Genomic DNA, 18254 nt, shown 5'->3' on the forward strand with positions numbered 1-18254 from the left:
CACAGTCACTTTTTTAAAAACTAAAGTCGCAGCCTATAGGAACCCTGTAAAGCTGAGTTCAGACAAACATATAAAAAATCCCTGAAAAAAGGACAATGTATGGTGTTTCATATGTCCATTTTTGACATAAATGTGACATCCATTTTTTACATCCGCAGTTACATAGTAACATAGCAACATAGTTATTAAGGTTGAAGGAAGACTTTAAGTCCATCTAGTTCAACCCATAGCCTAACCTAACATGCCCTAACATGTTGATCCAGAGGAAGGCAAAAAAAAACCATGTGGCAAAGAGTAAGCTCCACATTGGGGAAAAAAATTCCTTCCCGACCCCACATACGGCAATCAGACTAGTTCCCTGGATCAATGCCCTATCAAGGAATCTAATATATATACCCTGTAACATTATACTTTTCAAGAAAGGCATCCAGTCCCCTCTTAAATTTTAGTAATGAATCACTCATTACAACATCATACGGCAGAGAGTTCCATAGTCTCACTGCTCTTACAGTAAAGAACCCGCGCCTGTTATTATGCTTAAACCCTCTTTCCTCCAGACGTAGAGGATGCCCCCTTGTCCCTGTCACCAGTCTATGATTAAAAAGATCATCAGAACGGTCTTTGTGCTGTCCCCTCATATATTTATACATTAACATAAGATCACCCCTTAGCCTTCGTTTTTCCAAACTAAATAGCCCCAAGTGTAATAACCTATCTTGGTATTGCAGACCCCCCAGTCCTCTAATAACCTTGGTCGCTCTTCTCTGCACCCGCTCCAGTTCAGCTATGTCTTTCTTATACACCGGAGACCAGAACTGTGCACAGTATTCTAAGTGTGGTCGCACTAGTGACTTGTATAGAGGTAAAATTATGTTCTCCTCATGAGCATCTATGCCTCTTTTAATGCATCCCATTATTTTATTTGCCTTTGTAGAAGCTGTCTGACACTGGCCACTAAATGTGAGTTTGTCATCCACCCATACACCCAGGTCTTTTTCACTGATGGTTTTGCCCAGAGTTTTAGAATTAAGCACATAGTTATACATCTTATTACTTCTACCCAAGTGCATGACCTTACATTTATCCCCATTAAAGCTCATTTGCCATTTATCAGCCCAAGCTTCTAGTTTACATAAATCATCCTGTAATATAAAATTGTCCTCCTCTGTATTGATTACCCTGCAGAGTTTAGTGTCATCTGCAAATTTTGAAATTCTGCTCTGTATGCCCCCTACAAGGTCATTAATAAATATGTTAAAAAGAAGAGTGCCCAACACTGACCCCTGTGGTACCCCAATGCTAACCGCGACCCAGTCCAAGCATGCTTCATTAATAACCACCCTTTGCTTCCTATCCCTGAGCCAGCTCTTAACCCACTTACACATATTTTCCCCTATCCCCATTATTCTCATTTTATGTATCAACCTTTTGTGTGTCACCGAGTGCCAGGTAGCAGCACACCGTTCGATGATCCCTGCCTTTGTGACAGATTGCCCTATCTGTTCCCCTAATAATTGAGTCCCCCGGTACCAGCACCTGTCTGACCTTACTGGAGCAGTCACTCATCCGGCTTTCAGAGAACATGCCTGGCTGCAGCAGTGCTACCCCTGTACTGGCACCCCCCTCATCTGCCAACTTAGCAAACTTTTAGGGGTAAGCCAGATCAGGACTAGCCTCCCTGGCACTCTTCCCTCTACCCGGCGTTCTAACTATCACCCAGCTTGCTGCTTCACTGTCCTACAGCTCCATCCTACCACCCCCCCTCATCTATCCCATTGAGCGTCTGCTCAGTGAGCAGAAGACTCCTTTCCATATTGTCTATGGATCTCAGTGTTGCCAGCTGCACATTTAGATTCAGAATCTGGGCTTCCAAATGCACAACGTGCTCACATCTCGCACAGTATGCACCCTCGACCGGCTGATCAAGGACTGCATACATGTGGCAAGATGTGCACTGGATGGCATTAACAATAGTGGAGCACATTTCCTAATGGGGATTGCACCAGACAGAAACGTTAAATAAAATAAATGCAAAGTATCAATAAAACACAGACAGCAATTCAGTAATTCCTCCCTTGGAAACTCCCTGAATCACAAGTCACAAACTTACCGCCGTTTGCACTTACACTCAGGTCACACTCAGCTCGTTCACACTCGCTAAGCTGAAGATATAAAGAGGGTTTTTTCCCCCTCAGCAGCAATCCACCTTGCTGTTCAATGCACTTCCAAAATGATAAAAAGTCCAATTCATTTGTCTATGTAATTTTTGCAATGTGTACGTTAAAAACGGATGCCATATGGAAAGTCAGTCAGTATGGCACCCATTTTATATAAAACAGCCATTGAAATCTAAAGCTGTTTTGGGGACAAAACGGTAACATGAACTAGCACATTGATTAACATTGGTCCGTATGCACACGGAATGCACTCAGAGTAAAAAATGCTTGTCTGAAGGCATCATGTACGGAATGCAATCAAGGTAACCTATGAAAATTTAGCTTTAATTTTTTCAAAGCAGATCATAAAAATAGACATTGATTTCACTCGATACAACGGGTAACAATTCTACAGATATGTACAAAATTTCTACAGATGTTTTATTGGATAGCACTCGGCCCAATATTATACTATGGGACAGTGCAGATCAGCGACTATTTTTTATGCCAGTTCAGCATGAGAAAACAATGAAGAATCACATTGCACCCACTCATACAAGTCTTTAGGTGTGTGTGAAACATCGGACTGCACTCGGATATTATCTGAGTGCAGTCTGATTGTGGCGGATGCTGCCAATGGAGGAGATGAAGAAATTACTTTCTCCATCTGCTACGCTCCTGTGTTGTGAGCCTCTCATGCTAGAGAATCGGATCATTGTGGACGGACGCTCGGCTCAAATTCTGATAGCGCCGAGTGTTATTTGCATAATTGGTCCAATGAGATAATTGACAGTCATGTGACCTTGGCCTTAAAGGGGTTATCCAGGACTATTGTTTTATACTATGTTCCTGAAAACTAACAGTCAGGTAGTTGCTAACAGAAGCAACTTCCTGCCTGTTCTACCCAGCACCGGCTCAGAGCAGTTACTGACTGCTCCTACACGACAGCTGCTACACGACAGCAGAGCTGCTCTTCTTCCGAGCTGCTCGGTCGACGGCTCTACAATTAGGCAGCAGGGAGCAGGCTGTCCATCAGCATGACATTGACAGTCACACCCTGTCAACAGAGCGGAGCGGAAGAGAAGCCGTTGCTCTGTCTTTGAAACGCCACTGAATCACTGTCAAGAACAGCCTGTGACCGGAGCTACTACCTGCCTGTTAGTTCTTAGGCCCGTAGTTAAAAATGTAAATAGTCCTGGATAACCCCTTTAAGCTTAAAGAGACAAGACTGCTGCCGTTTTTTCTACTGATTGGCATCTCTAATGATGCTGTGGCTTATTGATAAAAGCAGACAGAGCTATTCTAATCAATGTCAGTTCTCCGATATATTCACAGTGTCACATCAGAAACGTCATGGTCTGAAATCACTTTATTCTGTTTAATTTTTGCCAGTCTTGTCAGCCCATTATATGTTCTATATTATGCTGTTTTTGTAATTTGTTGTTTTTTATAAATTTGTTCCATTTTAAATATGGAAAAAGTGCAATTAAAGCTGTCTTGTGATGTGAATGATGTCAGGAACACACTGAGAACTGCCCCATTGAATAAATAGATATAGACGGACCTGTAATTGTGCACATTTACAATGGGATCTATGTCGATCATCTATGTTTTCTGTGATTACATGTCTTGTATGTAGTCCTGTGTAGAATACAGAAAAAACTTTAAGCACTTTAACTGTTATTTCTCTGTTCACATGATCACACAGAAATTCTCATATTTCTCATTGATGAAGGTGAAATTTACAAGCGCTGTAAAGTTGTCAGAAGCTGGTCCAGGATCAGGGATGGAGGGCGGCAGAGATGAAGAAGATAATTTTTTCAAGCGTCTTGGTAAATGGCGCTCAAGCAGAAGGAATACATCCAGGCTTCATCACACAGAAGAAAAAGATGGTTAGATATCAGGGTTCTCTTTTTCTGTTCCTTTACAATTATTTTACCTTCTTTCATTGATTTTTAACTCTTTTGCTGCTGAGGTAACTTGCAATGGATTTCTAAACAGTTCATTGCAACCTCCTTCCTTAGCAAAACAAAACCCATAACAATTCCTACTTCTCATAATATTCCTATCTAATTCAACAGTGACTTATCCATTCTTTCCATCTCTCCTTTTTCCTTTCTTTATTTCCCTAATTCTTCATTTAATAATAAAACTTAAAAGTAATTTGGGTGCTTTGTTTGGAAAGCATCCCTATTTGCCTTCTTATAGTGTAGGTGGTCATTTTGTTGACTGGTTCAGGAACTCATGAAATATTTGTGACATCACCGATATAGTGCACTGATGTCACTAATTCCAAGTAAGCACACCTATGTACAAAGACATATGAAGGCTATTGGCAAGAAAGGAATAGACACTGGGGCATGCTCATGCACATACATGCAAGTGTCAGTCACAATTATTGCCCCTATATCAAAGCCTCCTAAAAGTATCAACTACAATATACCCAAGGGTACCAGACACATGCCGCGTTAACCCAATTAAATGGGCTAGTCACATGCACGTTAACATTACCAGCCTCCTTAAATATTCCATCCAATTGCCTTATAATGGTGTCAGCCAAATTCCCCATAACAGTACCAGACTTGTTCACCCTTAAAACTGCAGCGGCATTGACCAAAAATATTGGATATGAGGCACAGACCCTAAATGGGAATCTGTCAATAGGATCAACCACCTAAGCCGTCTATATGGGCATGTAGGTCATAGGAAGCTGAATACAATTATACCCTAAATATCAATAGGTATTGGGAGGCGCTAGTGTGATGAGGAGTGTATCAGCTACAAATAGAACAACACCATAGAGCTGTCACAAAATATGATTCTGTAAATGGAAATCAGTATTTGCACTATGGATACCCTCCTTGTAAGGTGGAGTGACCGGTGATTTAATATATGAAGTGGATTGGGATAATCAGGCAGATATGTCCCAAAAATCCAAAACAGTACAACAGTAAAAATGTCATACAGTTCCACTGAAGGTCACTTAGATGAGTATTGGATTTAAAAGCATGTTGAGAGTAGGGTTCAAAATAGTCAATAATAAAAGCGAATAGTCAATATAGGCTCGTAGACAGCCTGATAGTTTTCGGTAAAAGAATTTTACCTTTCTCTTATCGGTTCCGTTCCGTTTCGGATTAAAGAAGATGGAGGGTCATCAGTGGGTATACCCCACGAAGTAGAGGCTTGCAGCAGCTGTATAATGTATCTTCTGGAGTGCTGTCCCAGCCGATGACAAGCGCTCCTCCAGCCTTTTGTCCGGCGGTGCGCGGGCATCTGTAACCCGCGATGAACTCCAGAGGTGTCTTTGGAGCCAACAGGACCTGCATGAAGTAAATGGTCACGTGACTTGGTGGAGTATTAGGTATGATGGTGACCAATTCCCATGCGTTTCGGAAATGCTCGGTTTCCTTCATCAGGGATGGTCCACATGAGGGTATGGCTGCCTTTTATCCTATAGGATGAGTCCTTCATCAATAGTTAGTATAAACTAACTATAAATTATACCCTGATATCTGCGAACCAATGTCGTATTCAAGAGTAATCCAATTTTTTATTAATATGTAAATTAGCCAATGGGCTGAAAATAGATCCCACTGAGAATCTGCCACCAGAGTTTAAAATAAATGAAAGAGGCCATTATCAGTGTGAGATATATAATGACTAACAGTCTGCTCTCCTGACCTACATGTCTGATAACACCTCTTTTCATTTATAATAAGCTCTGGAGGCAGATTCTCAGTGAGATCTATGTTCGGCCCATAGATCTTAACAGCTCATTTACATATAACAAAAACATGGATTACTCTGGAATGAATGGATTTCAAGTATTAAGGTATCATTTTATTCAACTTTTTATGAACTACGTGCACATATAGACAGCTTAGGAGGATTACCCACTTGAATACCTGAACGTCTATAAAAATATTTGTGATATCCTTCAAAATGACCGCCTTCACTGTGATCCAGCATGAAATATCCTTAGACATCGCAATTGGATTTTTACCAATGAGCATGTAGGTATGACCTTCCATCACATAACCTCTTCCCATCCCACAGCATGCTTCCATTGAACCAAATGCACCTTTTTTTATTAAGAAGTTGGAGTCCCATGTTCCCAAAATAACATTATTAAATCAATTCCATGTGTTATGGACTCACAATCCATACTATTTTTTAGTTTTCTATTTTCTAGAAGTATATTTTTGTTAATACTTCAAAACATTTAATGAGATAAAAATCCCACCCAGATACCTTGTTTCAATTATCTATTTTCTTCTGTGTTTGCATGATCAGCATTTGCATAACCATTTCCAAATAAGACACTGTCCTTTTTGCATCAGCACTATTAAAGTTTAGTTGAAATGTACGGTACTTATCCAAGCGTATATCAATGTATGAAGGGTTTCAATACCAACTAGTGGTGTTGGGTGACAGTAGTTTAATTCGTATTAGCTAATAACATTGAAAAATATAGCTTGCTTTGAGGATAAGATCTCAGCAGTCCGCTGTGTACCTTGCTTAATTATTACACATGGTAAGATAAAATGATCATTGTCATAAGATATAAAGATTCTCATTTTGGCAGATGATGGTTATGATGGAGCTGACCTCAGGACAATGCCTTTGGCTGCATTCCATCTCTGTCTCTCTGCTCTTGTGGTGCTGTGTTGTGTGAAGCGTTGGAATCTGCTGGACATTTTCTTTTTGCCATTTTTTCATCAGGCCAATATTTGTGCAAAGGATATAAGGAATAAAATGTAACCTAAACCTCAAGAAATAAGATGGACCAGCTGATTCCAATGCATTGTTAAGATAACCGCAATATATATCTTCATTGCTATTGTCATTTTCAATATTGTTGGGTTATGTGCACATTGTGAAAAAGACCTCATTATTGAATCAATCAACTAACAGGTCTGTTACAGGGTACTAAAACTGTAGTCTCACTCACATTAGTTTTTTATGTACTAAGGTAGATTCTATATTCTCATAATGTGTAGAAAATGCATTTACAAGAAATGAAGTTTTCACGACTGTCCCTTGAGTTTAGGGTATTCTCAATTGTCTTTTGAGCAGCTCAGATCTATACAATCTCTTTACTTTCTTGTTGCTTAGGGAGCTGTTGCCCCTCCTTGAATGACAGTTCTAATCTAAGAGCTCTATCTTGCTACAAGGCATACATGGGCTGTCCATGTTTGTTCTGAGTCTACACTATTATCACTATATATATACATATAGAGATAACAAGACCTTAAGGGTACCGTCACACAGTGCAATTTTGATCGCTACAACGGCACGATTCGTGACGTTCCAGCGATGCATTTACGATATCGCTGTGTCTGACACGCTACTGCGATCCGGATCCCCGCTGAGAATCGTACGTCGTAGCAGATCGTTTGAAACTTTCTTTCGTCGTCTAGTGTCCCGCTGTGGCGGCATGATTGCATTGTGTGACACAGGTTGTATACGATGTGCGCACAGTAACCAACGGCTTCTACATCGCAAATACGTCATGAAATTATCGCTCCAGCGCCGTGTATTGCAACGTGTGACCGCAGTCTACGACGCTGGAGCGATACTTATACGACGCTGCAACGTCACGAATCGTGCCGTCGTAGCGATGAAAATGGCACTGTGTGACGGTACCCTTAACAAGTACAGGATCAAGAAAGTGAGAAGAATGATTAGGAAAATTGCTTTGGAAGCTGACAATAGTGGGGGACTAGTGATTTTACAAGACTGATAACAGCTTAGGAGCTGAGAAGAAAGGAGATGAGCAGCAAACTGCTGTAAATAAATCAGTGGGCTGGAAAGAGATGACTGGGATGTTAGGAGTTAATCCTTCTCTCAAATCTAACTACTGTGCACACACATTCGGCCAGTCTCTGGAGGCCAAGCTTTTTGGAAGCAAGCTCTACACTATGTAAAATAAAAGCTTTCGCAGTAGTAGAATGATAGCAAATCAATTGCAAACTTGGTTATTTGCATGCTGTCTATCTAATTAAAGCAACTTAATAACATGAGAGTACCCCTTTAAGTGTCATCAATGGAGCAATCTGTGATAAGCATAGTAATAACATACCTTTCCATTGAAAGCAGGACACCCTATTAAAATACCAAATTTTTATATGCCCATAACTACAGCTCTGGCAATATTAAGAGACCACTGCAAAATGTTCAGTTTGTCTGATTTTTCCTTGTATAGGTATATTTTTGAGTAAAATATATATTTTTCACTTATTCTATAAACTACTGACAACATGTCTCCAAATTTCCAAGCAATAAATTTTGTGTTTTTTTTCTGAAATGGAGAAATAATCAAAATTAGAAATAAAAAAACAGTGCTTTCAGACCTCAAATAACGCAAAGAAAACAAGTTCATAATCATTTAGAAACAACAATACTAATGTTTTAACTCAGGAAGAGTTCAGAAATCAAGATTTTGTGGAATAACCATGATTTTTAATCACAGCTTTCATGCGTCTTGTATGCTTTCCACCAGTCTTTCACGCTGCTTCTGGTGCAAAAATGTAAGCAGTTCTTCTTTGTTTAATGGCTTGTGACTATCCATCATCCTCTTGATTACATTCCAGAGGTTTTCAATGGGGTTCAGGTCTGGAGATTGGGCTGCCCATGACAGGGTTTTGATGTGATGGTCTCTTAATTTTAGCCAGAGCTGTATGAATGATGGTTCTTTGTATACTTGTTTATTTAGTAGGCCAGGGGAAAATACTGACATACAGATGTTTGCCAGCTTAGAAGACGCTGATCGGGTATTTAGTTTATGAATTCTAAATCTCTGCAACCAGATATGAAATCTGCCAAAGAGCCTCTGGTTGTCAGGTGCTATTTCTACTAGTGAATTCCTGGTATGAGAACTTTAAGCTTTATTTTCTCTGATTCTACTGAAAGGGTATTGTAATATCAAATGTTGGTAATTATTTAATTATTATTGTTAAATCACTGAATGGCGCATGATGGCCGACATGGATGGGCTGAGTCTAGCACGACAGAAACTGCTTGTACTTAGGTGCTCTGTTATGGCTCATATGGAGTCCCCTAATAGTGCCCATAGACAGTGAAATCCCAAATATTAATAATATTTATTTATATCCTCTAGCCCATAACATTCATATCCTCTGGCCCATAGCCTCTAATGTTAATTTAATCTATTACGGTATATTGTTATACCACTCCTGTTTTTCTACGCCTTCCCTATAGGGATTGTAAGAGAAGAAGGGATAGCTGTCGGTGAGCGGGGGCGCCATTGCGCAGGTTGTAGGGTGCCAACCTCCGTTGTCAGGTAGGGTGTATAAGGGTGCTAGGTCTTCATCCAATATTCTGTGAACATTTTGCCCATAGACAATGTTCAAGTCAAAGGCATAAATTATTAAATAGATCAACATCCTATTTCATGTTAACAGAATTTTTGGAATATATTATTGTGGAGACACAAGGGTCAGTGGGTTCTCTCGTCCGCTGGCCTGGCTGTCATTAGAAAGACTGCATTGACCAGGGCTCATCTCACTAAACGCCTTTTCTCCTTCCCCATAGGTAGAATACTTCTCAGATAACACATTGTTAGAGTAACAGACTACGTTAATAATTTATGGGATCAACAACAGTCAATAACATATAGTACAGACCCAGCAGGTACATAAGATGGTGAAAATGACAGAGTCTCACCCTTCGGCTTGCTCTCTGGGAATTAGAACATCTGGGACTTTAGGACTTCCAGAGCCAACTATCCCACCCCGCTTTTGGCAGGCACCCACAGAGAGGAGGTAGTGGCAAACTTAGGAAGCTGACATTGATGTTTGTGGCTAGGTGACCTGATTTTCCAAACCTGAGTTCTCAAAACGTTTCCGTGAGTTCAGTGATGGGCAGTGGATCAAATCTGTATTCCTGTGATTGAAGTCATGGCACCTTGGCTGCTGTCCTCTAGAGTCTCTATATGAGTGTTCCCCAACTCCAGTCCTCAAGAGCCACCAACAGGTCGTGTCGTGATGGAATTGTTGACTGTCTAGATGATGGAATTCTCACCTGGGCAATACTAAGGAAATCCTGAAAACATGACTCGTTGGTGGCTCTTGAGGACCAAACTTTGGGAACATTGCTCTATATAGAAGGAGAGAAGTCCTTTTTTTATATCCACAGGTGTTCTTGAGGCTATTATCCACAGGTTTGGGGTGAGGTGGGAAGAGGTCATTGTTTCATTGTTCAAGTGTTCAATTAACCTGCATATTTTGTCATTCAACGCTTGCAGAACAACAAGCTGCGTGGACTGATATAATCAGTAGTCAGTAGACATTCTCCAAAGTAACAAACATCAATTGTTCAATTAACCTGTGCTGTTGTTCCTCAAGGATAGAAGAACAATTAGCTGCTATGACTGATACAATAGGCAGTCAGCATCAATTTAACAAATCAACAAACATCAATTCTATCTACAACAACAGTCAACTTTCAGGCTTATATGAACAATAGCTTATGTCTTTTAACCTGCTGAATAATATTTCTGGAATAATTAAAAATAAATGCTGTGTCATCACAATTATTATGAATCATATGGATGTAAGCCAGAAATGGTGGTAATAGTTAGTCTGGTTATTAACACTTTTTAATATATTTATTTTGAAATACATTTAACCTTTATATATTTGTATATTTTATTTCTGTAGTCTCCATCTGCTATTTTTCCACAAATATATAATCCATTAGCTAGTTAAAGACTATTACGTAAAATGTGTTTATTTAGTCAAGATGAGTATTTTAAAATACGGTAGTATTGTTGATGAGCAGATAAGCTAAACCCAACGCTATTCCTCCCTAGTGAATATATATCAGGAACATGAGTTAATTACATGTGCTTCATTTTAAGCCAAACTAACATTAGAATAATGTATTAATTTACTTAAGATATTCCACACTCTGATCTAGATATACAACAATTATGTTGATTATTTTATGTTACTAGTAATGATTTAATTGTATTATTATACAAGCAGAATGATACAGAACTGATTATTATCTGACTTGTTTCCATATTCCATATACATGTTAAAAAAATAAAATTCTAATGCGGAGGTGTGTGGAATACCTTGCAAGATCATTGTCTGTACATGTCACCATAATATGCTGGGTGTTGTGGGTGATACCACCATGTTCGCTTAGCATCAGACCACACATTAGAATAGAGCGATGGGGTAATCTAATGTAATGGAGTTCTCAAATGGCGCTTTTATTTGTGAGATCTTGTGCTCTTCCTCCTCTTTCTTCCTACCTTTGCCTTCTTCAGGATGTCACAGCTTTGATGACCATGGTGCCACCAATCAGGAATCTGGGAAAGGCAAAAATGTGGTCAACTTGGGAGCAATAAGACAAGGGATGAAACGGTTCCAGTTCTTGCTTAACTGCTGTGAACCAGGAACTATACCTGATGCCTCTATTTTGGCTGCAGCTTTAGATTTGGTAAGCAAAAATCTGTCTCTGAACCTTGAATTTACAGATCAGCGGTTCCTTCAGATATATAAACCTAAGCGGTAACTATCTTCTCCTTACATTTTGCATGAGATCTCTCTTTTGCTTCTTAATGTACCGTACTTGTTTTCTAGTTTCTGTAAAAAAAAAAATTAATTCTTCGAATTTGAAAAAAAACAAAAACAATTGCATTCTATATATTTTGGTGTTGTGTTATGTAAACTCATTAGCCATATTTACACATACCACATATTTCGGACCATAGTGCACACTTTTAGCAACAAAACTAAATCTTGCTGAAAAGTTCCTCCATATTATAGTCCACAGTCAAAGGGGCCTGGCAGGATGAAGATCCATGACTGGTTTCTTAATGATCAGGCAAAGCAAAATGCTCTGCCTGATCATTGTGAGAACTGTGCAGCTGTTCTTAGCTGTACAGTTCCCCTTCCTATTATCTGGTAGTGATCTCTATGATCAGGGCCGGATACGAAAGGAAGATAAATGTGGTGTGTCCAGCTGTTAATAGTCACCGAGTTTGACCTCCTATTCCCCTATCTTTGATCAGTGCAGGGTGGAATTTGAATATAATGTGCACATCAGTTGAGCTTCTTGATAGGGACATCACCAAAACTTGGGAAAGCAAGTTAACCACCAGACAAGCTAAATTATAGAGTAAAATTCTTTCAAAATTGTAAGCTAAATGGCACTACTGCCACCTATACACCCTGATGATGGCATGGTTGTGATTTAATTTGTGGATAATAAGTAGGTAGGTAAATTGGATCAGGAAGATGTCAATAGCAGAGTGATAAATAGCACTTTACTCTAGATCACTATTAAAGGCAACCTGTCTTGTGATTCATGCTGACAGAACCATGGGCAGCATGAGTCAGAGACAGACAACCTTTTGACAAATATACATTTTATACTCTGAAAACGAAGCTGGGAGCGAAGTGACAAAGAAGAAAAGTCACTGGTGTGGCCTCAATGTTTTCTCCCTGCCTAATTCTGTATGATTGACAGTTCTCTCCCTATACACACATAGGGAGAGACCTGTCAGTCAAGTAGCTCCAGGCAGGAAAAAATTAGCAGTGACTTGTTTCCTCTTCTACCCTCAAACACAAAGTAACGAGGCACTGTTGTAAACCACCAAAGCTAGTAAAATTAACTACTCTATTTCCTAGTACCATCAAAGTCTTGTTATAATTAGTATGACATATTCTTTACTCTTTTCTGTTGTCTGTTTTATGTAATAAATACAGCTCTGGCAAAAATTAAGAGACCACCACATCAAAACCCTGTCATGGGCAGCCCAATCTCCAGACCTGAACCCCATTGAAAACCTCTGGAATGTAATCAAGAGGATGATGGATAGTCACAAGCCATCAAACAAAGAAGAACTGCTTACATTTTTGCACCAGGAGCAGTGTGAAAGACAGGTGGAAAGCATGCCAAGACGCATGAAAGCTGTGATTAAAAATCATGGTTATTCCACAAAATCTTGATTTCTGAACTCTTCCTGAGTTATAACATTAGTATTGTTGTTTCTAAATGATTATGAACTTGTTTTTTTTGCATTATTTGAGATCTGAAAGCACTGGGGTTTTTTTAATTTTAACCATTTTTCTTTGTCAGAAAAAAATGCCAAAATTATTGCTTGGAAATTCGGAGACATGTTGTCAGAAGTTTATAGAATAAAAGAACAATTTACATTTTACTCAAAAATATACCTATAAAGAGAAAAATTAGACAAACTGAACATTTTGCAGTGGTCTCTTAATTTTTGCCAGAGCTGTATGTTATATGTAGTAAGTCCAATGTACAAGGGAAATACAGTTAATGTTAATAATACTGTATGTTTAAAAGAAGTAAGCATTAAATAATAGCAAAGGAAAAGAGGAATAACAACCAAATGGACATTCAGTGTGTTTTATACATAAAAATCATAAATCATCCAAATCTAGGAACATGTAACCGAAGTTATGATTAACAGAATATAGTAAATCTTCATATTGAAGTAGCAGGGGAGCAAGGCTGAGGACCAAAAAAATAGGACGATTATTAATATATATTAGGATTATATGCAAAATAGAATGTACATGAAATGTATCCTTGTTTCTCTCCTCTTAGCCTGCTTTGGATATTGAATTATGCAACCCTCCAGTTTAGCAATAGATATTTGTCAAACTTTTTTCATCATTGACTTGCAATTTGTGGTTATTTTCAGCTTTCCATCGTCTGGTTCATTCCTCTCCATTTGTGATTTGTTTCTGTGTCCTGTGATTCCATCTCTATCCATTATCTCATATCTTCATCTTTTCCTTGTCTCTTCTTCAACCACCAGGTAAGATAAAACATAAATAGGCCATTGCAAGGAGGCAGGATGTTTTTTTTCTTACATGCACAGTTCACATCACTGATGACTGAATTACATTTATATAGAGTATAGCTTCAGTGTATAAACAGAGAAACCTTTAACTGATATGCTTTAGAGGATCTTTCATTGGATGTTTTCACATTTAAATTGAGCACCTCTCCTAAGTAATGTCTTCAGATCCACTGATTCTAGAACATGTTTTCTTCTCTGTGAACCTCTGTTTCAAAGTTATCCCCCCCCACCCCACCAGTACAGCAGTAATTAGTGCCTAATATGAAATATTTCCCTATAACCAACTATGCTTATACTACTGGTCTTCTATGTAGATATTTTCTTTTTCTCCTCTATGATGCTGGCCAATCAAAACACAGCTGCATCATAGAGGGGAAAGTAAAAAAACCCACCAAGAAGGTCAAAGCTGCAGCCTATCTTAACGTGTTCTCATTAGTCGATATTTGTCTCACCTGACCACACTGAGAACTCTGCAGTTGCTGTGTCCCTTCCTTCTATTGGAGCACCAGAGCAAAGGAGAACAGCGGAACACCACCTGTAACACAGTCTGGTCAGCACTAACTCTCTGCTGCTCTCATGTGCTAAACTATACTTTAGAACCAGATGCAAAAGCTATTAATTAGGTGAGGCTGGCCATATAGTTTTTGGCTGAATGCTCAGAGTGCATGTCTTATCACTAGGAAGGGGCGAGTAAAGCCAATGCCAGAAACTTTGTTCTCCCTGTGAACAAAAGAATTGATTAGTTGAAATGCAACTGCCTGATTCTTTTCACTATTTTCACTATTGAGATCAGGTGAGAATTTGGAGCCCTCATGGACATTACAAAACATGACAAAATCAGCAGATTCTAAGCATATACAGTACATCTTATCATTTAGCAGCTTAAAGAAGACCTCCTATCAGTTATAAGATAAGCATAAAAGTGACAGTAGATTAAATTATAATACTGTTCTCAAGGATATAACATTAACAAATTAGATGATTTCTCAGTATTATAGAGACTCAGATTTTACTTTCATTTACCAAAATCAAGCGCAAAATCTATTGAGATTCTCTTTTGTGATTGAGAGAATTTGTCCTGTTTTGACATTTTGTAGCCTCCCCGGGGGTCCACAGAATACAATGGGAGAAGTTTTATTTTATTCATAAATTTACCAAAAGAGCATCACAGACATGGTAATTTAATTCAGTAAACCACCCCAAATGACAGTGAATCAGTGAAAATCGAGCCTGAACTTCACACTGTATATTGTCAGCTGTGAAGAAAGATGTTTCTGGCTATTATACAGCCTAGATAATGGAGGAGGACAGTGCTGCTTGTAAAGGGTTAATCTGCTGGAAAAGAAATAAACTTACTATCTTAATCTGAGTCTCACACTGCATAGTTTACACAGTCAGCAACACTAGGCTCTGATAGGACAGGATTTACCTCTGTTGCTGTTTCTATCTTCTTCCTTCTCCCGCAATACACAGGAATCCATCTTACATTGCCTCATTATGATAACATTCAGCATGAAGTAAGAGACCGCTGCACACTCCGGGTCTCCCTCATACAATGGTATCCTCTACCTCAGTATCAGAAAGACTGCCAAGATAATAAGACAACAAAGTGCCCGATTTCAGCCTACTTCATTACCCCTTTTCTAAAGTGCTAGAGCTGTTATTATTAAATTAGACTCGATTTATTTTACTGTCTCTAATGATACATATTATAGAGAGGTTTTCTATTTTGGTCTCTTTTTACTTTATTTACTTTTCCAGGAGATGGTAGGTCCCCAAGTAGAATTCAACTCTGAGGCTTCAGATGACTTTGAAAATATCCACATAGACTTTCACTATCCACAAAATTGTTTCTTACATATAGTTCCTTCCATCACTAAATAGGAAGTGAACATCAAGAAATAGAGGTTTGCAGACCTCAATGTCCTTAGAAATGTTTTTGTCTGGTTTCAAGTAGGATTTCCTGTTCATGAAATGTTTGTTCACTATTCTACAAAGTCAGAAATATCCAATTATTTCCCACTTCCTAAAATATAAAAAAATGGAACTTTATTATGACAAGTCCAAACAGCAATTGACTGCAATATTATTGCGACTTGTTAATTGACATACATGATTCACACAAAACAACAAATTCTGAGACTGAAAAAGGATACGAGTGCAGCCATTATTCAGTGATTTATAATGTGGACCATATGCTACTTAGACTTTTTCTGAATTCTGTTTACATTTATAATACCTATAGCTTTACATCATACAACATCGGTTTGTTTTAACGGCTTTGACATTCTCTTAATGTTCTTCTGCCTGTGGTAGGAAGCTCCTGTTGTGGCCAGGGCAGCTCTTTTTCTGGAATGTGCCCGCTTTGTACACCGATGTAATCGGGGAAATTGGCCTGAATGGATGAAAGGACATCATGTGAACATTGCCAAAAAAGGCCTGTCACGAGGGCGTTCCCCTATTGTGGGCAATAAACGAAACCAGAAGCTGCAGTGGAATGCAGCCAAGCTCTTCTACCAATGGGGAGATGTAAGTTGGTATTTTTAGTTGCTGCTTTTTCTATCCAGACAGTTCAATCTCTGGTAAGTTTACACATGCTTTACTATATAATTAAACAGGACCAGTGTCAACCAGCGGTAGGTTTGTGTAGCAGTGCCTGATTTACACTGCCGGGCAGTAGACGAGGAAGCAGAAACAAAACACCGGCGATATTGAAAGACAGAGGATTATATGTCGTAAAATAAGACTCAGGCTGTGTGCACACGTTCTGGATTTTTTGCATTTTTTCGCGTTTGTTTCCCCCAAAACGCGATAAAACCGCGAAAAAATGCATCCATTAAGCAGCCTATTAATAGAATGCAATCCGCAATTTTTGTGCACATGTTGCGTTTTTTTCCGCAAAAAAAACTGCATCGCAGTAAAAAAAGCAGCATGTTCATTAATTTTGCTGATTTTTCGCGTTTCTGCAGCTATATATTGCATTGGGGAAGCTCCGGGAAAAAAAACGTGAGAAATCCGCAATAAAAACACGCAAAAAACGCAAGCGGATTTCCTGCGGAAAAAGTCCGATTTGGGTCAGGAAATTTCTGCAAAGATTCCCGACGTGTGCACATAGCCTAATGGTTCTTGTAATGATAATAGCAATAATAGATACAAGGAGAGATAGCTGTAGCAGCTGCTTGTTCCCAGTAAAGTGGAGCCGAGTTTGTTGTGTTGAGCTCTTCCTTCAGTTTAACTGATTCATCATCTTCTGGATCCGGGCAAGTCTTATTCCCACTTTCAAAGTTGAGAGATTCCTGGTACCACCACATTGTTTTCTCTCTCAGGTTACAGATGCTCGGAGAGAAATACCTGGCTGAGCGGTGTGACTTTTTCCTTCTGATACAGTCCTGGTGATCAATCTTGTGGTAACTTGGCACTAACTTCTCCCTTGAAGCCGTTAGCTCATTTGCCAGTCTCTCATTCTTAGTACACACTTATTGTCTTGCCTGACTTTCACAGGCACGAGGATTCCTTTTCAATTCCTGAACCGACACACTTCCTGTTTCTTGTTTAAAACCAACACACAGCAAGCGGCAGGGAAGAAAGGACTAGTCCAAGTGCACACAAATCTGAAGGTAGCATTGTCTCTTAGTCACAGTGTAATTCAGTTCTTAGCAGGGACTGACGTCCTGCAGGCCTCTCCATGTAAAGACAGCCATCCTCAGCCTTGCATTTTTGGGTCTTTCCCGGTCCGAGGTGGGCTCCAAACTCATGAGCTTCTTTGGCAATTTTTCGTGAAACACTTCCAGTGATTACTACTTGCCACCTTGCCTCTAAGTCAGCAGGCTGTTGCCACTTGCGGCATAGAACAGCTCCTCAAACTTCCAACCTGTCCCTCTGGCACAGAATGGACTTCATCTCGGCATCTAGGTCAGCACTTTCTTCCTTGTTGAGTACTTTTCTCTGACCTACCCAGCTTTTCTCTTGCTGGAACCCTGCATTTTCATCTTGTACTCAACCCCATTCTTCATTTGTTCTCCCTAGTGACTTGAGTAGAGAGCTAGCCTCCCGATTTGACTGAGCCACTACTACTGGGGGAGTGAATTTGCGTAAGTCTGAAATTTCCTCTTCTTCCAGGTGTTCATCGAGTTTCCTTTTTCAGACTTTTGAAGGTTACCCTTGACAGGCCATCAACGTTGGTTGTTTCCGTGGCAGCAGATCGAGCAGTCAAATATTCCAAGGCGAGC

The 18254-nt window shown here is 39.4% G+C and overlaps 1 protein-coding gene across 23 annotated transcripts in view; it reads left to right on the plus strand.

The window, feature by feature from the left end:
* Positions 1-18254, plus strand: part of UNC80 (unc-80 subunit of NALCN channel complex) — a 287092-nt gene that overhangs the window by 131280 nt on the left and 137558 nt on the right. For 16 of the 23 annotated variants that reach the window (XM_077272205.1, XM_077272209.1, XM_077272212.1 and 13 more), the window contains 3 exons: positions 3865-4048; positions 11455-11627; positions 16342-16554. In XM_077272205.1, coding sequence (XP_077128320.1) covers positions 3865-4048; positions 11455-11627; positions 16342-16554 — 570 coding nt within the window. The remainder of the gene's footprint in view (positions 1-3864; positions 4049-11454; positions 11628-16341; positions 16555-18254) is intronic. The other 7 variants (XM_077272208.1, XM_077272217.1, XM_077272220.1 and 4 more) reach the window with 3 other exon arrangements.

The sequence above is a fragment of the Ranitomeya variabilis genome, chromosome 7, assembly GCF_051348905.1.
Source record: "Ranitomeya variabilis isolate aRanVar5 chromosome 7, aRanVar5.hap1, whole genome shotgun sequence".
NCBI lineage: Eukaryota > Metazoa > Chordata > Amphibia > Anura > Dendrobatidae > Ranitomeya > Ranitomeya variabilis.